Source organism: Siphateles boraxobius, unplaced genomic scaffold (genome assembly GCF_051911475.1).
Source record: "Siphateles boraxobius isolate OS27281-9 unplaced genomic scaffold, OSU_SipBor_1 47, whole genome shotgun sequence".
Lineage (NCBI taxonomy): Eukaryota > Metazoa > Chordata > Actinopteri > Cypriniformes > Leuciscidae > Siphateles > Siphateles boraxobius.
Genome location: NW_027509108.1, coordinates 1800623 through 1824180, shown reverse-complemented (window position 1 = coordinate 1824180; position 23558 = coordinate 1800623). Strand labels below are relative to the sequence as shown.

The 23558-nt window shown below is 40.2% G+C and overlaps 2 protein-coding genes and 1 long non-coding RNA gene across 3 annotated transcripts; all 3 read right to left on the bottom strand.

Annotated features, from left to right (window-relative positions):
• Nucleotides 1-5334: 5334 nt before the first annotated feature.
• Nucleotides 5335-7199, bottom strand: LOC143710507 (uncharacterized). Its single transcript, XM_077201449.1, has 5 exons — nucleotides 7047-7199; nucleotides 6606-6940; nucleotides 5992-6411; nucleotides 5723-5877; nucleotides 5335-5599 (listed from the first exon to the last, which is right to left on the bottom strand). The coding sequence occupies exons 1-5, from the start codon at nucleotides 7156-7158 to the stop codon at nucleotides 5335-5337; spliced, it is 1287 nt and encodes a 428-aa protein (XP_077057564.1). The 5' UTR covers nucleotides 7159-7199.
• Nucleotides 7200-12287: 5088 nt separating this feature from the next.
• On the bottom strand, nucleotides 12288-14348 carry LOC143710506 (ladderlectin-like). Its single transcript, XM_077201448.1, has 6 exons — nucleotides 14205-14348; nucleotides 14011-14089; nucleotides 13692-13804; nucleotides 12865-12987; nucleotides 12579-12690; nucleotides 12288-12382 (listed from the first exon to the last, which is right to left on the bottom strand). Exons 2-6 carry the CDS (start codon nucleotides 14069-14071, stop codon nucleotides 12288-12290), a joined length of 504 nt encoding a protein of 167 aa, XP_077057563.1. The 5' UTR covers nucleotides 14072-14089; nucleotides 14205-14348.
• Nucleotides 14349-18101: 3753 nt separating this feature from the next.
• On the bottom strand, nucleotides 18102-22361 carry LOC143710474 (uncharacterized). The gene is made up of 4 exons (XR_013194568.1): nucleotides 22191-22361; nucleotides 19313-19459; nucleotides 18537-18616; nucleotides 18102-18259 (listed from the first exon to the last, which is right to left on the bottom strand). It is a non-coding gene; the product is annotated as an uncharacterized LOC143710474 (long non-coding RNA).
• Between the last annotated feature and the right edge of the window lie 1197 nt (nucleotides 22362-23558).

Here is a 23558-nt window from a genome sequence, read left to right as displayed (position 1 = left end):
GAGTTGTACACATCCGCCATTGCTGCACTGACGAGAATGTCTCCCAAGTGTTGTCAGTGTTGTGTAGCTGGATTTTTTTACAGTCTATGAGCTGGATGTATTAATCCACATAGCTCTATTTATTTACTGGAGCGATAGACCTAACGTTATTGATCATGGCAGTAATGAAAATGAGAGCGCACACTTTATTACAGATAATAGGAGTTGTTTTATACTTGGGACTTTGCGGGTTTGTTAGCGATCTATTCAAGCTTCTTTTTTTTGCGATGGGACCATGCGATGTCATTATAATCACACTGCACGTTTTACATTTATTGTCCACTTGTTGGCACAATAGAGCAAATGAAGCACCATGAAGCTTCGGCACATGAGTGAACCAATTGGATGGAACGCTTCAATGCTTTATGAAGCTTCATCTCACCATCACTATATACAACTAAAAACACCTAATGTGTAATAATGAAAGAATTAAAAACATGCTTTTTACTAAGGTCTTTGCAGTTCCTTTAGAAAACAATAGCATAAATGTATGTGTTAAAATACTTAGCAAGGAGATTGTCACTGTATCAGCTACACAGTTACTGCTTTTAAATAAAGCGACAGGCAGCATAACATCAGTGTTTCTTTGCTCATCTCTGACTGAAGCACAGGCTCTACTCTCCAGCACAATGGTGACCCACAAAACTCATTAAACTAACAGATCTCTCAATATCATCCTGTGCAAAACACATAAAACACTTCAGTTTAATATTTACTCTTCTTATCAGTTATGGACTTCACATAACTTTTTTCTATGAACTTTCACTAATGTTTCAGTGAAATTAACTTACTTTGTTTAATACATCAGACTGTTAAATTTTAGAGTAATTTACTGGCAGCTGGGTTGCCAGTATATTGCTGTTTTTCTACAGTTTTCTGCCGTACATTTAATTTACAGTTGATAACTGTTAAAATACGCTTCACTCTGTTTTTTTTACACATTTAACCCTTTCAACCCCACTGTAATATCTTCAGTTTTAAATGAACACTTGTGTGTCCACACTACAGAGTGTTGGAGTAACACTGAAGCAGTGTTGAAGTTAATGATATAATTCAGTGATTAATCAACTGATGATTGAGCATTAGTGATGCACACCTGATGTTAACAAGCAGAATCACTGAAGGACCACAAGAAGATAAAAAAGCGAAACACAAGAACTACATCTGACTTCAACCACAGAAGACATTAAATCTGTGTAAATCTCAGCAGAGAAGGAATGAACAACTCCACAAACCACATTACCAGCTTACCTTATTACTAACCAGACTGACTTTATTTTTTCATACGTCTACATAAATTCCTATTGAGAATTAACAGAGGTTTAGATGTTTTGTTTCATTTGACGTTACCATTATGAAGATCAGTGTTTGCTTTAGTTGGGCTATTGACCCTTGACTGTAACAATAACTTTTCATTGCCTGCTCTAATTGTATTTTTAAGACACATTTGTTGTGGCAAAAGCAAAGCCAACAAAATTGAGATCAGGTGTTGATGATGATGATGATGACATTATATAATGATTGCGTCTCAGCCTGTGTCTACTCCTTATCAAAAGTGTGTAGATTTTATTACTAAACTGTGAAACTACAGCAAAAGATTAAGCAGTGCTGCACAATCAGTTGAGAAAGATTTTACAACTCAACATTCGCAAAAAAATTTTGAACCATGGCTATTCTTCGACACACACAAACAGAAAGAATCAGCCAATGAATCTCAACAATGGTGACAATCAACAAAAAAGATATCAAATCTGAACATAACAAAATACGCAACTAGAAGTCAACACAAAACCAACAGCAAAAATAAAAGCAAAAAGTAAAAATTAAAGCAAATAACCAGACAATTCAGCTGCATAATTTATTCATGCTGCAATGCATGCTGGGAGTCGTGGCTTTTTTTGGTACCCAACATGCATTGCAGCATACAACTTATGATTTTCACCATTGTTGAGACTCATACGCCGATTATTGATGCCTGTGTGTGTCTGGCTGATTAAGAAGTTCAAAATGTTCTGAGTATAAACTTCTTAAAATCCTTAATATTTTCAGGACATCAAATCCCCGATAAATCTCAACATAAAGTCACAATGACATCAAAATCATAAAAACATAAACAACTTAACAATGTTAGGCAATAAATGAGATCAGTGAAACTGGCCGTTATATGATGATTGTGACTATTGACAGACATTGTCATCCTGTTTTCTTCAGCTGTGTGCCATAGCTAATGTATTTCAAAAGTCACAGTTACAGCGGCCAAAGAAAAACTTATGGCCAAAAGTCAAGGGTCAAGAGCCCAACTAAAACAATCACTGATCACCATTATGCTAACATCAAATGAAAATAAAATGACATCTAAACCTCTGTCACCTTTTAATATGAACTTCTGTAGACGTCTGACAGAAGTAAAGCCAGTCTGGTTAGTAACAAGTGAAGCTGGAAATGCTGTTTGTGGAGTTGTTTAATCCTCTTTTTTTATTTACATCAGAGACTTATTTTACATCTTGTGAAAAGGGGCATAATAGGTCTCCTTTAAGCGAGTCGTGCATGAACTCTCTTATTGCCTTCTCTAGATCTCGGGTGTGTTTTGTGAAGGTATGTTTATTCCAAAAAATATGAGATTATTGCGCATGCTGCTGCACTTAATGTCCAATATAGTTTCTTGCATAATTTGATTTTCTTTGGTGAGTTTTGTGATTTGGGTGAAGAGGTGAGATACGGTTCCTTTTAGTTCAATGTTATCTTGCATTAGAGTTTCGACTTGGGCATGGGAAAATTCGAGACTAGCTTTCAGATCATGGATGTCTATATGAAGAAGTTCGATTATGGCAAGTTTGGAGTTTATGGATGCGAGTACACTGACCTCGACTGTGGTTTCCGCGTCTGTTTCAGTGGATGAATCCCGTTTGCGTATTTTCTTGTTTGGTTTTGACATAATGTCCAGATTGTAGAAATAGCTGTTGATGAAGTTGAACAGGCTGTCCGGGTCTTGGCAAGATTGGTTATCCAGTATGATGAAAGTTGTTTAGACAGATGTGTGAAGTTGATAGTAATCCGGTGTTTGCGTTTGTGTTCAGCGCGCTGCCATGTTAGTTCTCACCCATAGTCTCGCGATAGTCTCAGTCTCGACCATACCTCCTTCACCTCCTTCCGGTTCTGAACCAACACCTCAACTTCTCTCTTCGCTCTGTATCCATCTAAAGCCTGGTTCACACGGCAGGATAATTAGGCCAATTTTAGCCCTAAATTTACCCCTTCCGACAATCTTAAGGATGCTCCGATTATCGTAAAATAATCTGATCAGATATTCCTGCCGTGTGTGGTGTGTTAAGAGTGCTCTCGTCTGCTCGGAAGGATGTCGGGACCGCTCCGATCTCAAATCGGGGATATCCAACATGTTGGATTATTTTGGCCCGATTTCTCCTCGTGTGTGGTGTCCCCCGGGGAAAAATGAGCACGCAGCCTGTGGACTGTGGCGTGTAGCCAATCAAAAAGCGAGGCGACGAGGCGCAGAGGAAGCACCGGGAAACAAAATCAAAACAGCCGGCGGCATGGCACACCAGAAAGTCCGGTGGACGTCGGAGATGGATTCGGTTAAAAACAAACTACAAACTATCGCCACTGCATTCTCTTCGTCCGCCATGATTGTTTACTCTGAAGTCACGTACTGAGTTGAAGCTGGTTGGGGTGTATCCGTGACAGTTGGATTAGAGAACATTTAATTGTGTGAAAAGAGCATTATACAACATGGAAACACAGGGATGGGAATTGAGAACCCGTTTTTCTTCAGAACCGGTGCCCAGTGAACCAATTCTTTGGAACCGTTATGCCTGCTTAAGGATTCTGCTTATCGGTTCCGCTCGTTGCAAAAGTGTCATGACGTCACACACACGCTGTCTTGTTTTGGGTCAGAACGCAGCAAACATGGCATCGAGGCAGAAGCGCTCTAAAGTTTGGTTATATTTTACGCAAAAAGACGACAATATGAGGCGCCGTCTAGGGCTTAAATCAAACTTCATTCACGCACACATATGTGACCGATCACGGAAAGTAGGGACACAAGTCGGTTTTGGGGCATTTTGAGTTATTCACAGATTCTGAAAGTGTAGTCTCAAAGCTTTCCAACGATGTTTAACACATGGAAATCTGATAATATTTGGAGATGTTGTGGCCATTTGAAGGTAGGCACACAAAAAAGCTAAAAGGGGAGAAAACAGCCTCAAAAGATTGTGCAGTTCTCACCTCTCTCTGCTGCTGGGAGTGACAATAGGGCTCATTTACATCTCATTTAGATAAGCCATACCCCCTGTAAAGCTCCCCCCTGTAAAGCTGTAAAGCACAGGGGGGAGCAAAAAGGTCAGGAAAATGTGCCATCAAAGAAAAAAAAAAGTTTGCAAACAGGTAATAAATAAATGTCTCTTAGCATCTACCGATAAAACTGTATAGGCAACTCTTATGTACACTGAATAAAAAATAAGATAAACTCTAGAGAATGTTAAAATCAGAAACAGGATGTGCTATGTGATTTTATATATATATATATATATATATATATATATATATATATATATATGCTGGGCAGTAGCTAATATTAAGAAATATGTTGTGCTTTTACTTTTAAAAATGTTGGTAACGTTACAGTTAATGCTTACAAACATTGAAGATTTTGAATACAGAAGTTACATTTGTAATGGTGTATTTTCATTTAGATGTGGTATTATTATTTGTGCAGTAGCTAAGATTAATTACTGCATAAATTAATTAAGATTATTAAGTAATAAATTCATTTTAAGACAGCATGGAATAGATTGTAGAATATGCTGTTAGCTATAATTTGGATGGTATAGTACCATGAGCCACAATTAAAGTCTTGTGACACTCATGGCAGGCGTTATTGTTGTTGTTGTCGAGTTTCTGCGCGCCGATTGCTTTGGGCCGGGCCTAGTCAAAGTCCAGGGCTGTTTTTTAGTCCCCGTCCGTCCCTACATACAGTATAGGAGTATGCATCAGAATAGATTTTATTGCCATTGTCAATGAAAGGTTTTACAGACTAGGAATTTTCTTCGGTGTACTCATGCAACATGAAACACAAACTTTTGCTAATGATAAAAAATAAGCAATAAACTGGTTGATTGATATATTCTTTTTTTATTTTCCATAAGCAAATCAATCAAACATTGTTTAGAGTGCTTTTCATACAAGAATGTAAAACTAAATTCAGGTGGTTGGTTGATAAAGTGACATTGCAGGTGTTGTAAACAAGAAAAAAGGTCTTTGTGACACAGTCCAAAGAAATTACATTCGCATCCTCTTCTGTGGACTCTTCTGTGTTGTGACCCTTGGCGCTGGGCATGTGATGTCTCTTGCCTCGTCAGCACAGAATGGCCTGATTTTTTCATATAGATAGTTCTGCCTGTCAATTTTCAGTCCAGGTGGGGCCAGGACAGGAAGACTGTCGACAGGGGGCAGATCTGCTCCGTCGCGCAGTAGCTGATATTCGACAGGTTGTGCATCACGGTGACTTTTTGCAAGCACCACACCTGGTCTCTTGGCTTCAAAGCTGTGACAGAAAAAGCACATAAGACATTTTAAACATGGCAAAGTATTTTCTTAGCAACAACATACACATGACAGTTTTTTTATATGTTATATTGTATGTACACAATGTGAAAGTTTCAATTACCTGAAGTGCTGATAACTCTTGATCTGTGGGAGTCTACGGAAGTGGCGAGTCAGATGCTGCTGCCAGTCGAAGGTCTGGACTAAAACTTTGCCCTCTGCCGTTCCAACAAGCTGTGGGATATTGAGGCGACTCACAGGAGAGCTGTTTTCCACAACCTGATGACAAAAAAGAGAAGAGAGGAAGAAAAAAAAAATCTTCAGTTAAATGTTTCATTGAAGCAGAACAGAAAACAGCACTGAAGTCATTAAAGCAAAGTAAAGTTAAAGTACCTCAGCGATGTCTGCCAAAGTGTTGACTCTTGTCTTCATGTAGGCTTGCTTGATGAGTCCAAAGCCACAGTCAGGGGAAAACTTGGTGTGGCCAGCAATAAGGAAGTGGATTTCAATTTTATCGTGAAGCTTGTGTCCAACCCGCCAGGCAAGGTACCAGAGCATGAAGTTGTTCTTGTTCTGCCCACTGCAGTTGTCACAATGAAGATCCACCTCTGTTTCTCCAACTCCAAAGTTGCAGAAGAAATGATGCATGTAGCTGATGACTTCATTGCTTCCCTTAGTAGATGACATGCCTTCATCAATCAGGTAATTCACCTGTTTCTGCAGCCCTTCACATGAAACACCAAATAGGCCACATTTCCGTGGGGTCAGGAAGTACATTGGTCCTGGCTGGAGAGGGTTTGAGGGAAAGTGTAACTGTAGGAGACAGAGGGAGAGAGGGAACTTGGATTAGATTAAATTAAATTTGCATCTATTCATAATTGTCTAATAAAGATAAACCTTACTATATTGATGCTATTCTGCATTTGCACTATTTATTCTCATGCACCAAATCGCCCTTTAAGGGACATTAATGAAGTAAAGTGAAGTAAATGTGTGTGAAATATTACCTGCTGAGCAAAATCAAAACTGTAATGCATCCTAATCTTCTTGCTTGCTGGTAGGGATGGTCCAAAAGACAGGTTAGAGCCAGAGCAAATCTTTCTGCAGGCAGCAGTCATGTCGTTGTACACAGCCCTCTCTTTCTGCACAAGGGAAAGATGATCTTGTTGCTTCTTTACTGCTTCAGACTTTCTATCATCTGGGAGGTTTGCACTTCGTATCAGCTGCTCGTTATTGCTTTGGCACTGCCAGCAGAGATCTGTGCGTGGCCGGCAACTTTTGATGTGTGGGAGAAGTCGGTTCCACAGTGCTTTGAAGCTGGTTTTACAAACTGCACGCTCACCTGAAAAACAGATATTGCTTATGGTTAATTGTATTGTAATTGCTAATAGTGCTCCGCATTATTTCACTTTATAAGCACTCAATTTTAAATCAATGTTTACACATACCAAGCTCCTTAGCAGACTTCACGTAGAGACGCCACACTGAGGCCTTGGACACATGAGTTGGCAGCAACTTCACATGCCAATCCTTATGCCCAGGCTGTCGGCCAGGCAGCATGATGGCATTGTCTTCTGCATAGTTTTTTATGAAGTCCACAACTCTGTTGATATCCTCAGGGCTGATGAACCTGGCTGGTGGACATGGCAGTGAGTGCTTCTTCCTCAAACGTGGTCTTGCCCCATTCTCCTCATAGTGTTTGACTATATCAGCCAGGGTGTCTCTGCCAATGCTGAAAAAAGGGGGGAAAAAAGAAAAAACGTTTAACATCATGGTCTTGCTAACAGGCATCTTGTCACCTATATCAAAATGTATTGTACAAATTATAGGTACTTTTACTTTACTGAAGTAAATTTTATGATGAATACTTTACTTTTACTTACTTTAGAGCTTGTATCTGTACTTCCTGGTTTAGTCTTGTTTTAGTCCTGGTTTAGACCTCACAGTTAGTGGTTAGACCTGGTTCGAGTCAAAGGATTAAAAAAATCCTGTACATTAAACTCTTCATAAATACTTTTACTTTTGACTTATAATGCACATTTTACAGCTACGTATACTTTATACTTTTACTTAAGTAGGAATTTAATCTGATACATTTACGATTACGTTAGTAAATCCTTGGTAAGAATATTAAGTAGTACTTCCTCCACCACTGGCTAAAATTATTAGCATCACAATCAATTCAAGAATGCTAACAGGCAGGTTTACCTGGGATAAGTTAAGTCATTAACACCAGTCAATTCAAGCAATTGAAGCATTATTCAAATTAATAGCAGAAGCTCACATTACCATCTTAAAGCTCATTATAGTAATGGGGGTTTTGGCAAGTGATATGGTGCTAACGATTAGCAGCTAACGTTACAACTAAAACGACAGTCCTGAGCTAGCTAAAAACAATAGGTAGGTATTGGAAGGTCTAAACATGGACTAAACATGAGCTGAACTTAGAATGAACTTAAAACGACAAACTTTGATGTTTATGGAAACTCACCCCATAAGAAACAGAAAAGTATTCTTGCAGATCTCGTTGCCTCCAATGAAATAAGTCGTTCGGGCACACTTTCTCTTTGTCGGGGTCTTCTTTGTGGATGTAACCATCTCCGAAGTTTGCACTGTGCGTCTGTTTGCCTCTAAATGTCCAATAATTCGCATGTCCTGCCACTCTTTTTCCGCAGCTAAAGAATCCAGCCGTATGTTGTACATAATGTCTGGAGAAAGCTTCTGGCTACAAGACTGTCTCCCATGCAGAGAGTTCTCTTTTCTCCTCGTGTAACATTTACAGTCAAAGTTACGGATTTTCCCCATTTCTCTATCTATATCCCCATCAAATGGTACTATCGATATAGCCTCTGATATCTTACGGTCCAACTCGTCTGACGCCAGTCCGATACATTCTTCCTCGTCTTCATCTTCGCTCAGTTGTAGATTAGGGATATTATTCAGTCTTATCATGCCACTTTCATCGTCGCTCAGATCGTCTTCAGAATCAGTGAACGCTTGTTCATAAGCATACGGCTTGTCGAAGAAGTACTTCAAAACATTTTCATTGTAACGGCCACGGTTCAGCTCGTCTGCGACATTCTTTGCGGCGTCCATCTTCATTGAATTTTGATATCAGATAGAGCCGGCTAGAGCGCTGCATAATTAAGTAGCCACGCTGTTGGGGGGCGGGGGCAAAAGCGCCGGCGGCTATTCAGTATGGAAATACACACAGACAATGACACGCCCCTACTGCATGCTAGAATCTCCGAAAAACAAGCCGATTTCAACCTCAAAATGTACGCTTTTGAATATACCAATACTGTTATCTCAAACATGGAGAGGCTTCTTCATGATCTCAACTAACAGATTCTGCAAAAAAGCGGAAATCACCAATTTTGGAAAAAAACGCTTGTTTCTCATTTTGCTCGCAAGTTGTGCTGCCGACTTGTGTCACTGCTTTCCGTGACGGGTCACATATACTGTGAATTAACAGCTCTCAAAGTCGACACTCAGAGGCTGTTTTCAAAATCATACCCTATATTAGGGCTGGGCGATATATCGCATCACATTGTTATGCGCATCTCGTGAGTAAAGTCGGTTCCTTGATTTGTAGTAAAACGCCTTTACTATATAAGATAACAGCATGATTACGCCTGAACACAACCAACACTACTAGATCACACTTCTCTTTGTCCATTTGACTGTTTTGAATCAATAACAGCAGACAAACAAAATTAAGTTTAAAGTATAAGGGTCAAGAGCCCAATTAAAAAGCAAACGCTGATCGCCATAACGGTGGCTTACAATTTGTGATTTTCTCCTTCAGTCATTCTGCTTGTTAACATCAGGTGTCTTCAATAATGCTCCCTGTCCCTAATGCCCGCAAATTAGTTAAATTCTCCCGGAATTTAGAGTGAGCGAGCAAGAGCGTGCATGCATACATGCACAGAGACCAAACCATGTAATGCGTGCATGGCAGTATGGAAAGCCAAAGTATTCATGAACGCCTGGTCAGGCGTCTGATTGCACACTGAACTGTCAAAAGCATGCGTTTCGACAGATTTACCATAAAAGCGCGCATTCTTAACGTGCGCATTGGGGTCACGGAAAACACGTTTTTGACGCACGTTTATCGTAACAAAAATGGGTGTCGAATATGTGTGTTTTGAGTAGGACAAAAAGCACATTATGAACGTGTAAACAGGTAAACATAACAGGCAGTGCAAACGTGTGTGAAATGTACAAACGGGTGAAAAGAACGTGCTCGTTCCCTATAGTGTTCTCGAAATCTCGAAAGTGCTCACTTATTGCAATAAGCAACAAATAGCCAGGCCAAAACGTCTCTATCGCCCTCCGGTGACCGGTCCTAGTATAGCTCATAAACCCCGCCTCCCCATGTTATTCAACGGGACATGAGACCAACTAAACAATTAAATTACACTTCACATATCAATTTTCCAAAGATAGTTTCTGTCATTTACTGTAGTTTATCATGCTTATGTAATTTCAAGTGTTTGTTTTTAAAATAAGTTTGTTTTTAGTTAGTTATTTGATGCTATAAAAACGGCGCTGTGGCATACATGGTTGACTGCTCAGAGAACCTGTCAATCACAGCTAAGTAGTCACTAAAGCACCAACGGACCTATTTAGGGATCTTTGGAGGACTGAGGAGATTGGAGCTTTAAATTTAATATCTAAATTTCTATAATTAATTATTTCACACCGACATAATGGGTTGTTCTGTATCAATACGATTGATTCAGCGAGAGTGAGGGCGGGACGTTGATTTCGCGGCTTTACTTCCTGCTCACTACTTCGCATGTCTGCGCAGACTCAAGTCCCAAGATGTCAGCGCCATATCGGGACAATGCGGCTTCACTTCTCGCCAATGGAAGAGAGCAAAGGGGCGTCGTCCATCTTTTTTTACAGTCTATGGACAAGGCTCATATACTAATGGACAGCCTCCCCCTACTGGACGCATCAGGAACAACAGGGGCGTAAAACTGTCAGGGGCGTATATCTACCGGCTCCTCATGAGGAGAAATGGAAACAATGAGCGCAGTTCACACACATAAACTTAATGAACATACAGCAGTTAATAAAATTCATGTGGAGTTTTTATATTTATAACATATGATACAGTTAGGGTTGCCAACTTTCTGAAATGTAAATAAGGAACGGCCCTCACAGAAGAACATTTTGAAAAATAACCCCTGAAATGATGACTTCTGGTGAATATTGTATGCTATCATACATTATAGCATATTATAATACAAATTATTAGGCCTATATATTTATAGAATAGCAAAGTAGGCCTAATCAATATACAAGACTGAACCACATAGATATATAAAGGCTATCATGATAATTTTGCCAACAATGAACCATGGATTTGTTTAGTTTATAATAAGTTTAATTTTTTACTTAAATACAACATATAACATTCAAAACTCATCGGCTTAGACTGCATTTGGACTTAGACTGCAAAAATAAACAGTTTTCTGTAGCCTTGTGCAAATTAGACTTCTAGAATGTTCTTTCCAGTGCAAAAAATATCATTTTTAATTTAATTAGACAACATTTTAAAGTATTTTATTAGCTAAAATCAATTTCTTTATTCATAAATATGATCTCATTGGTGTAAAATTAGCTCTGCCAATGATCTGACTTATCCTCGTAAGCAAAGAATTTCTTATCTTTATTTACATGGGACGGGTAAGTCCATGGAGACCTCCATGTCGTTCCGCCATCTTGAAAAACTATAATAGCCGAGAGGGACAAAAAGCACTAGCTAACCTCAACGCGTTTTCGCTCAGGTCTGTGAAAGGCGCTTGTCACTCCTCCGCAAATTTGAAAGGCTGCACGGTACTTCAAAATAACGACTTTATTCGACTATTCCTTTTCTTCCTTGTGGGCCTGAGACGAGAGTTCAAGAGATTTCCACGACGCATGCGCGAGAACTGAACAAGTAGTATTAGAAGAACGTCCTCTTCTCAGTTCTCGCGCATGCGTCGTGGAAATCTCTTGAACTCTCGTCTCAGGCCCACAAGGAAGAAAAGGAATAGTCGAATAAAGTCGTTATTTTTGTTTTTTTCCCCGCACAAAAAGTATTCTCGTCGCTTGATAAACTTATAGTTGAGCCACAGTAGTCACATGGAAAATTTAAACATTTTCTTTAATGACTTTCTGGGCCGTCAAGTTTCATTCCCTCAGGCAGCCTATGTAGCAGTGATCCACCTCTCAGATTTAATCAAAAATATGTTCATTTGTGTTCCGAAGATGAACGAAGGTCTTACGGGGTTGGTACAGCATGGGGGTGAGTAATTAATGACTTAATTTTCATTTTTGGGTGAACTAACCCTTTAAACTGTGTTCTGAAGATGAACGGAGGTCTTACGGGCTTGGAACAACATGAGGGTGAGTCATTAATGACATCATTTTCAGGTGAACTAACCCTTTAAGTTCTACATATAAATTGAGTAGATAACCGTGCTTTGATTCAATGCTTTTATTAATTTGAGGAGTGTTTCAGAGAAAATATTGAAAAGAGATATAAATTCAGAAGTGATTGGATTTCAGAATAACATTTTTGTAAAGATGAGTAAAGAAAAAGTAAATTTAGTAAGATCACAGTAAATGTGGAGCAGGATGACTAATTAACAAGCCCTTTGCATCCTAGGGTGAGAACCTACTAAAAAACTAGCCACCTAGCGAGGACCACGTGTGAGATCATAATTAATATCCAAAACACAAATATAGTTCATTGATGTTGAACAGGGAGCATCATTCCAGCAGCGGTTAACTGTAGGGTGAAATAATGAAATCAGTTACTCTGATCATTACAGTGTTGTTAGAATCAATGGTGTTCAACTTAAGGCACTTGGTGAAATCCAAATGAGTCACTTAACGTTACCGTATGATATTAAATTATAGGATTGCAAATTATAAATTGAAAGTAAATTAAGTAAATAAATGTTGTAAATTGAAAGTGCACTCACAGGTCCAGTTGATCTCCAAACAGTTCTCAGGAACAACAGCATTGTTTGGTTCTCCAGAGCACCAGTTGGTATAGTCATACACCGTTCCATCACTCCACAACCACTCTCCGTCCTAATAAGTCAAGAGAATGAATCCAAAAAGTGCACTATAGACAGACTTTAATCAAAGGCAAAGTTTCTAATGAAGATAGTTTGACTTAAAAGCTGAACTTCATTAAAGCAGAAACTTCAGTTTAGACAAACAAATAGGGATGTTTAGGGCGCACATTCGCACAATTTAACTTACTTGTTCACCATCATGAGCACCAACCCAAGTTCTTGTGGAAGAAGGCAACAGACTCAGCAGGAAATCATTCTCTGGTTGATCATGCACAGATGCGAGATTCCCACCAAGACTTTGACAGTTTCTCTGAAGAGACAGATTTTTTGTCATTTCAAAATTTAAAGTCATTTATGCTTTCAGCCAAAAAGATTAAATCTTTTAGTCATTCGGAAACAAAGTCTGCACTAATCGATTATTTGCTCGGTATCAGTTTTCTGTTGCATTTACTTGCAGAAGAGAATTTCACTTTTAATGTAAGTGGGAATGTTTCTTTTTAAAAGTCTTTAATCTTTAACATTTAAATTATTCATTGGATTCAGCAAACTATTTTTATTTTTAAATACAAGCATTTAATACAGCTGTAATTACATCTAGTATTACTCGGTTGACCCAGTTTTAACCCACACTTAAACTAACCATACCATCAAACCTGTCCCGAACCTTACCTATATCCCACATTAATAGCAGCAAAAGTGTTTTACATCAACAATACGTACATTGTACCAAACTATTTATTTGGATGTAGTTAAAGACACCTAATATAAAGAGTTGCCCAAATAATTTTTGTGTAGTCAAGTCACATTTATATAGCACTTTCTTACAGTTCAGAATGTTTCAAAAGCAGTTTTACAGAGATAAAGGGGAAAAAAATGCAACAGTTGGTTTTCAGAAGAAAATAGCATTACAGTCCAGCTTACGGAAATTCTGTGAGGTTTCATTTTTGTTGTGAAAAGTTATTAATTCGAATACATCCACTCTGGGGAAAACCCATGATGTAACTAATACATTACCTCTGCTGTGATCCAGGTAACCGACTGAGAGAAGTACTTGTAGCACCGGAGTCCAAAATCTGTCCATTCAAGTGGGCATCCTTCTGAATCATTTGTGGATCCAGTAACGTTACCTAAATGTTATGGGGATTTTGTATATACAGCAAAAGGTGTTTTTATTTTATGCAGCTCATTTCAAAATTGTGTGATTATATGCCAAAAACTACTTTGACACTGAAAATCCTTCATTAATCATGCAAATATTAGTACATGGAATCTTGTACATTCCCAAAATGCAGTTAAACTATCAAGGGTTTTTATAATTAAATGTTTTGGTTACTTTCTGCATTCCCCATGGAGAAGATAACGAAAAGCAGAAGAAGACTTCTCAGCATTGCCATGATGAACCTGAAATTAACCTAAAAATGAATAATTATGTAAAGTTAAATGTCTGCATTGAAATGCTGCACACTGTGGATTCTCAGTGCATTTTAAAAACACTTCTGGAAAAACATTTCTGTTCCAAAAACTCACCTTGCTTTTCAGATTGTAGCCTTCAGATTCTCAGAGGAAGTTTTCGTGAAGTTTCAGAAAGACCTCTGTGTTTATAGTCTACTTTATTTAGTGGGCCTCATTTATCAATCTAACGTAGATCCGAGATCCAAATCATCTTACGACAGGGTTCACGTGTGATTCATGAAACATTCAAATACAGCCAATCCCATCGTACGAATGATCGGCCGTTGATAAATGTGGCTGCTGAAAACAATCGTCATTTGAATATCACGCCCATACAAATTCACGGTTTAGAAGCGTAACTTCCTCATTATCTTCACCTGAGCTGAACACGTATGGGTCTAGAATTCGGTCACAATTCTGCGCGCGCAAGATCACATTTTGAGGGCGCAAAAGGGCATTTCGCACGGGCGTGAATTGAGTTTTGCGGAGAAATGTTCGTCTCGCAGATAAGAAAATATTTTGAGCGAACGACAATCAATTTTGCATTGAAAATAAGTATTTGGATGTGCGCAGACGTTCTCTTTCGCATGTGCAAAGTTTCACTTTTTTGCTCCTTTCATACCAGCTGTAAACGCTCTCTAAGCGCAGACGGCTCGCTTGCTCAACACAACCCAGCCTTACCATATGCCATAATTCCAGCCAATCAGAGATGAGGCTGCTAAATTCTGATTGGCTGGCTTGAAAACCAATCACAAGACTCCCTGTGTCACCGACTGTGGAAGAGGAAAAATACATGGTGAAGTATGTTTGTTTAATTTGTTTAATGGATTGAACACTTGGATTGAAAAAACATTCACAGCAGAGATGTTCTGTAAAAACAACTATCATACTAAAAAAATACTGTATTTTCTTATATATTATTTTAGGATGGATAGTGTTCACATTGGGATGCAGGCTTGTTCCTCTGATGTACCGTTTTTACACACTTATTTCAATAAAAGGGGAAAAGTCTGTCTGTCGATCTTCATTTCTGAAAATGTGTAACATTTGAGACCCCAGCTCGGTCACATTCATATTTCACTAATGTTAATTACATAACTTGCAATTCAGAAACAATCTATAATTACCACTTGAGGTGTAGCAAACACTGGGACATGCCATTATGTACAGTATAGTACGATTTGATTTTGATTAAAAATAATCTAAAAAATAAACTGTGGTCGTCGAGTGGTAGACATTTGAACTTAAATTGAAGTGTTCAATCCATTAAACAAATTAAACATAAACATAAACATCTTCCACCATGTATTTTTCCTCTTCCACAGTCGGTGACACAGGGAGTCTTGTGATTGGTTTTCAAGCCAGCCAATCAGAATTTAGCAGCCTCATCTCTGATTGGCTGGAATTATGGCATATGGTAAGGCTGGGTTGTGTTGAGCAAGCGAGCCGTCTGCGCTTAGAGAGCGTTTACAGCTGGTATGAAAGGAGCAAGAAAGTGAAACTTTGCACATGCGAAAGAGAACGTCTGCGCACATCCAAATACTTATTTTAAATGCAAAATTGATTTTCGTTCGCTCAAAATATTTTCTTATCTGCGAGACGAACATTTCTCCGCAAAACTCAGTTCATGCGCGTGCAAAATGGCCTTTTGCACGCTCAAAATGTGATCTTGCGCGCGCAGAATTGTGACCGAAATCTAATCCCATAAACACGCAGCGCCAGCTGAAGCTTGGGCTTTGATCCTATAGGATGGTAAAGGTATTTTATGACAGTCCAGTAGATGGCGGTAATGCACAATGATTGCAAGCTGCCAAATAAAATCTACCGAAGAATAAGATTATCTTCACCTGGGATGTTCCCATGACAACGCAGCACGGTGTCCATCAGCTGTACTTAAGACAGACATGTCTTATTAGGCTTGTTCGACTTGAACTGGCGCTGCACAGACCGATCGGTTGATGACATCAAAGTACCGCGAGAGCGATTCAAAAGCATAAGGAGCCGTCTGCTCTCTAATCGCTCTCGCGGTACTTTGATGTCATCAACCGATCGGTCTGTGCAACGCTGGTTCAAGTCGAACAAGCCTATTATTGCTGTTGACACCAAGTACACCTGGCTGCCGCCTGCAGATCGGGGCGGGGCTGCACCTGGGGCGCGTCTCATTGGTTAGTGGCAAAATGATGTCGTCGATAGAGGCGGGGCCGCGCCAACGCTTCTCTGGTTAGTGGCACAGTAATGACGTCAACGCCACGGTATACAGGAAATGTGTTTGAAAACAATGCAGTCTTTAAAACTCATGTGCTATATCGCGCTGATAGCGCATGCATCGTATTCGCGCTAAAAGGGTACAGTAATGACGTCGATGCGTCTTCAAAACGCATGCGCAAATTTGAAATACTTTAATAAAATGATAAAGTATTAAAAAAACTCTAAAGTAATAATGAAAGCAGCAAAAAGGAGTAGAGCGCATATACATAGTTTTAACTATGTCTGATCTAAGGTAAACTTATAAGGAATTACAGAGTATATATTGTGTAATATCTGTGTAGTATTTTACAAGTTTTTCACATTCTGTTGCACTTCACTGTGTAAATTACAAAACTACTGTAAACATTAATGGCACCTTATATATTTCTTATTTGAATCATTCCTCTGTAATAGTTCTTGTTTATTTTTGTGCATTATATAAGTTATTATAAAACATTTATTCCAATAAAGTAGTTTGAAGTTAAACCAATAAAGTACATTGTCAATCTCTTTATCCCATGCATGCCAACTCAAAAAAACAAACTCATACCAGTGATAACTTTTATTTCATAACAAGTATAATTGTGTAAAGAGATATGCACACATACAGATAATCACGTACACTCACACACGTACGTACATTCACACACGTATGTACACTCACAGGTAGACTCACACATGCATGTACACACATACACACACGTACACTCACACACGTACACTCACACACGCGTACACTCACACACGTACACTCACACACACACGTACACTCACACACGTACGTACACTCACACACACGCACATACATTCACACACACGTAAACTCACACACGCGTACACTCACACGCGTACACTCACACACGTACACTCACACACGTACACTCACACACGTACACTCACACACGTACGTACACTCGTACTGACACACACACGTACACTCACACACGCGTACACTCACACACGTACACTCACACACACACGTACACTCACACACGTACACTCACACACACACGTACACTCACACACGTACACACTCACACACGTACACACTCACACACGCGTACACTCACACACGCGTACACTCACAAACGTACACACACACACACACACGTACGTACACTCACACACGCGTACACTCACACACGTACACTCACACACACACGTACACTCACACACGTACGTACACTCACACACACGCACATACATTCACACACACGTAAACTCACACACGCGTACACTCACACGCGTACACTCACACACGTACACTCACACACGTACACTCACACACGTACACTCACACACGTACGTACACTCGTACTGACACACACACGTACACTCACACACGCGTACACTCACACACGTACACTCACACACACACGTACACTCACACACGTACACTCACACACACACGTACACTCACACACGTACACACTCACACACGTACACACTCACACACGCGTACACTCACACACGCGTACACTCACAAACGTACACACACACACACACACGTACGTACACTCACACACACGCACATACATTCACACACACGTACACTCACACACGCGTACACTCACACACGTACACTCAGACGTACGTACACTCACACACACACTCACGCACACTCACACACACACGTACACACTCACACGTACACACAAACGCACGTACACCTACATACAAAAACACTCTCACACATACGTACACTCACGCACACTCACACACACGTACACTCACGCACACTCACACACATGTACACTCACGCACACTCACACACACGTACAATCTACTCAGCTTGAAATTCCCCTCCATCATTGAAAAAACAATCAACCGAGCAATAGCCCTCAACCTCCTTCTCGGAAAAAAATCCACACAGGACTCCTATTCTGCCATCACACACACACACACACACACACACACACACACACACACACACACACACACACACACACACACACACACACACACACACACACAGGACTCCTATTCTGCCATCACACACACACACACACACACACACACACAGGACTCCTCTTCGCCATCACACACACACAGACACACACACACACACACACACACACACACACACACACACACACACACACACACACACACACACACACAGACACACACACACACACACACACACACACACACACACACACACACACACACACACACACACACACACACAGGACTCCTCTTCTGCCATCACACACACACACACACACAGGACTCCTATTCTGCCATCACACACACACACACACACACACACACACACACACACACACACACACACAGGACTCCTCTTCGCCATCACACACACACACAGACACACACACACACACACAGGACTCCTCTTCGCCATCACACACACACACACACACACACACACAAACACACACACAGGACTCCTATTCTGCCATCACACACACACACACACACACACACACACACACACACACACACACACACACACACACACAGGACTCCTATTCTGCCATCACACACACACACACACACACACACACACACACACACACACACACACACACACACAGGACTCCTCTTCGCCATCACACACACACAGACACACACACACACACACACACACACAGACACACACACAGGACTCCTCTTCGCCATCACACACACACACACACAAACACACACACACACACACACACAGGACTTCTCTTCGCCATCACACACACACAGACACACACACACACACACACACACACACACACACACACACACACACACACACACACACACACACACAGGACTCCTCTTCGCCATCACACACACACACACACACACACACACACACACAAACACACACACACACACACACACACACACACACACACACACACACACACACACACACACACACACACACACACACAGGACTCCTCTTCTGCCATCAAACACACACACACACACACACACACAGGACTCCTCTTCTGCCATCACCACAGACCCAGGTGGGCAGTCCTTGTGTATTTCAGTGCGGCTCATCGAGTAAGGCACCTGGAACTCTTGCCTATATTCTCTGGAAAATGCACTCCAGTTCACAACACCTAATTTAAATAAAATACAGAACAAACAATATTGAATCATTTTGAATAAAGGCATTAACATAGTACAGAGTCATACAAGGAATTTCTTTTTTATACATTTTAAACATATTATAGGAAAATGTTAAACAAGATATACTTGAGTGTTGTTGGCTTTGTCTGTAAAGTACCTAAGAGACTTACTTTGTTTATGAACAACATAAACTAGTTAAAAAAAGTTTGTCAAGACAAACTGTAGTTTGGCTTGAGAAAGCCTATCCTAAAAGTTTGAAAAAAATTTAAAAGCTTGAAGTTCGAAGGTTTTCAGTTTGAATATCAAAGTAGTTTTGAAGCTGAAAGTTTTGAAGGCAATACAGTTTATCAGACACAGACAGATAGACATGACAGATAGGTAGAGATAGATAGACAGACAGAGATAGAAGGATAGATAGATTAGGATAGAAAATGATTTTTGATGTGGTAAAACATTCTTCATTAATGGTGAGGCAATACCAACAGTTTCTCAGAAGCCAGTGAAGAGTCTAGGGAGATGGTACGATGGGGATCTAAAGGACACAGTTCGAGTGGGAGAAGTTAGACGACAAGCAGTGGAAGGGTTGAAGAGCATAAACAGCTGTGCTCTACCAGGCAAACTAAAACTCTGGTGCTTTCAGTTTGGTCTACTGCCAAGGTTGCTGTGGCCTCTGACTGTGAACGAGGTTTCTTCGACAACAGTGGATAAGCTGGAAGCGTTAATAAGTTCATACATCAGGAAATGGTTGGGAGTTCCACGCTGCCTCAGCAGAGTGGGACTTTGTAGTAAAGGAGTATTGCAGCTGCCAGTCTCTGCTTTAACCGAGGAGTTTAAGTGTGCCAAGGTCAGACTGGAAATGACTTTAGCAGAGTCACGCGACAAATGTGTAAGGAAGGCAGCCCCTGTGGTAAAAACTGGTAGAAAGTGGTCAGCAAAGAAATCTGTAGTAGAGGCAAAGGCTGACCTTCAAATTGGGGATATCGTGGGACAGGTACAGCATGAAAGAGGGGGTTTTGGGCTCAGTTTAGCTCCTCCTAAATGGCACAAGGCAGGCCCAGCTCAAAGGAGGAAGCTGGTAGTCAACGAGGTGCGAAAGCAGGAGGAGAGGATGAGATGTATAAAGGCCATTTCCCAGGCCAAGCAGGGAGAGTGGATGAGATGGGAGAGTGTGGAACAACGAAAAATGGGCTGGCAAGACCTTTGGTCAATGGAAGAGAGTAGGATCAGTTTCCTTATTAGGTCAACATATGATGTTCCCCCATCACCGCAGAACCTAAACCTCTGGGTAGGAGAGGATCCCTCTTGTCCTTTGTGTTCATCACCTGCCACATTAAGGCACATTTTGACAGGATGTAAGGTGGCTCTTAGCCAAGGTCGGTTTACTTGGCGCCATGACCAAGTATTGCGATGTTTGGCTTTAGCATTGGAAGGCAAGCGTAGTATGACCAATAAATTGCCGCCTGTTCTAGCAAAACATTACACGCAGAAGACAATATTCCTCCGCCCAGGCGAGCAACCACCAAGAAAAGGTGCTAACACCAATTCTCGCCCAGGACAACTGGAAGCTGCTAGGGACTGGAAGATGCTGGTTGACCTTGATCAACGGCTTATTTTTCCCCCTGAGATTGCCACCACTAACCTACGGCCATATATTGTTTTGTGGTCTGGATCAGCACGCATTGTTCAACTGATAGAGTTAACAGTGCCATGGGAGGATGCGGTAGATGAGGCATATGAGAGGAAGAAACTGCGGTATGCTCATCTGGCCACTAAAGCAGAACAGCGAGGATGGAGAGTCCAGGTTTATCCAGTGGAAGTGGGTTGTCGTGGTTTTGTGGCACACTCTACAACCCGGTTCCTCCCAGACGTCGGATTCAGTGGTCAAGAGTTGCGTCGCACAGTAAAGAACTTATCTGAAGCAGCAGAAAGGAGCAGCAACTGGCTGTGGTTGAGACGGAAAGATTCTAGCTGGCTGTGTACAGGCCGCCATGCTACGGTTTCGTAGAATTCTTGAAAACTTGAAAGGTCTGTTGGTTTATTTGTATAGGCTGTATAGTATTAACAGTCATTACGTTCCTGTGTATATTGCGTGAATGACGGGTGGTTGGGCAGATATTGTGTTTTGTGGTAGGCGGTATGCCATACGGAACCGTTGCCACTGAAACTGCATATTAACGCACCAGTGGGGCTCGACAGCCTTAGTCAAACGGGTTGGCGCGTATGGTTGGGTTGCGGAGAGATTGTGAGATTGTGGTTAGGTCTCAGCAGCAGGAGGGAAGTAGAGGTCAGTAAGCTGGGCTGAGTTGAGTGGGGGACGGAGGGGGGTGACTCTAGGACGCCAGAGTCACTGTCGAGCCCTCTTGAGGTGTCGTGGGCTAGTCGACGAAACACTGAGGACGGAAGGTGCCCACTTGAAGACCCTAGAGATGTTCCCTACTCCGCTCAATCCAGAGGGTTGTTATGGGGGGACCGCACTGTGGTTGCAGCCGTTGTGTGTGCTGACGCGCAATACACTGTATTAACACCAGACAGAAGATTCACGTCACTAGATGGAAAGAAGCGTAAATGGATGGAGAAGCATAGGTTACTGTAAAGCTACGTCTTAGTTGGTGATTATCTTGGCGAAAGCCAAGTACAAATCAGCATGAAGTTTTAACATCTACTCTCGTGTAATGGAAATCAGCTGTGGCATGCTGGTGGACTGGCAGAATGGGCACTTACTACTGTAGTCTTTTAAATACTGCTCATACTCGCCCTTGCTTAACACAGTTGTGTGCATTTTTGCGGGTGGCTCTTAATAGAGCCTTTGAGTTATAAAGTAAACAACAACAAAAAATAGGTGAGAGAGATGGAGGACTAGAGTAAGAGTTAGAGAATAATTAACAGCAAAACAAAAATGGTAACACTTTACAATAAGGTTCATTAGTTAACATTAACTACCTTAGTACCCTCTGGGGTCCTTCATTTCAGGGTCACACTTCGGGACCAAATGGTCTGGAAGGGTTTGATTCATATTTATTAAAAGAAAATCATATATATATTTTTTTTACTTGTTTTTTATAAAAAATTTTCTTTTATTTTTTGGTGTTTTGAGAAAATTGTATGATTTATAATTAATATTTATGCAATAATTATGACCCATTTTTTCCCATTGAATATAATAGAATTTTTTTATAAATATGTATTTTTTTATTATTATTTTTTTTTAAAGCTGTATTTCATTTTAGAGTCAAGCCTAGGCCTCATGAAAACAATTTTTGAAATGAGATGGATGCCATCTGCTGGACACACTGAGCATTTTTATCACGCAATAGCACATTTTTACCACTAGTGGATTTACAGCTCTCTGTAGAAAGGGTTCAGAATTCTTGTGAGTTTTGCACATCTTTGACAATTTTTTTCAGGTTGTTGATTTTAAAATATAATAACAGATTCTCAAAGACTATTTTTTGTCTTTTTTTTTGTTTGTTTGTTTGGTTTAAAGGGTAACTTGAACTGCCAGTTTTACTTTATAATACAGTCAAACCTGAACATTGCATTAGAAAGAGAACAAATGGAAAGCATTTTGTTACCCAATGTTTAATTCTAACTTAATTCTAACATAATAAAATCAATTCTTTCAGTCTTAACATATTTTTATTAATCTTTCACAATAAACATTTTGAATTTAATGAACAGTATTCAATGAACAGTAACTGAAAATTTAATGAACAAAATCAGTGAACAGTAACTGAAAATTCAATGAACAAAATCAATGAACAGTAACTGGTAACATCAAATAATGATCAAAAAACTAAAATAAGTAGTAATAGCAAAAGTATAATAATTATCAAACAGTAAATTAAAGAAATAAAAAAGTATATTTACATATAAAAGTATATAAAAGTATATAAAAACTATATTTACAGTAACTGGTAACATCAAATAATGATCAAAAAACTAAAATAAGTAGTAATAGCAAAAGTATAATAATTATCAAACAATAAATTAAACAGGTGCTGCAATAGGCTTACTAGGGGAGGATTCCATCCTTTGATCTAATCTCTCTCTCTCTCTCTCTCTGTGTGTGTGTGTGTGTGTGTGTGTGTG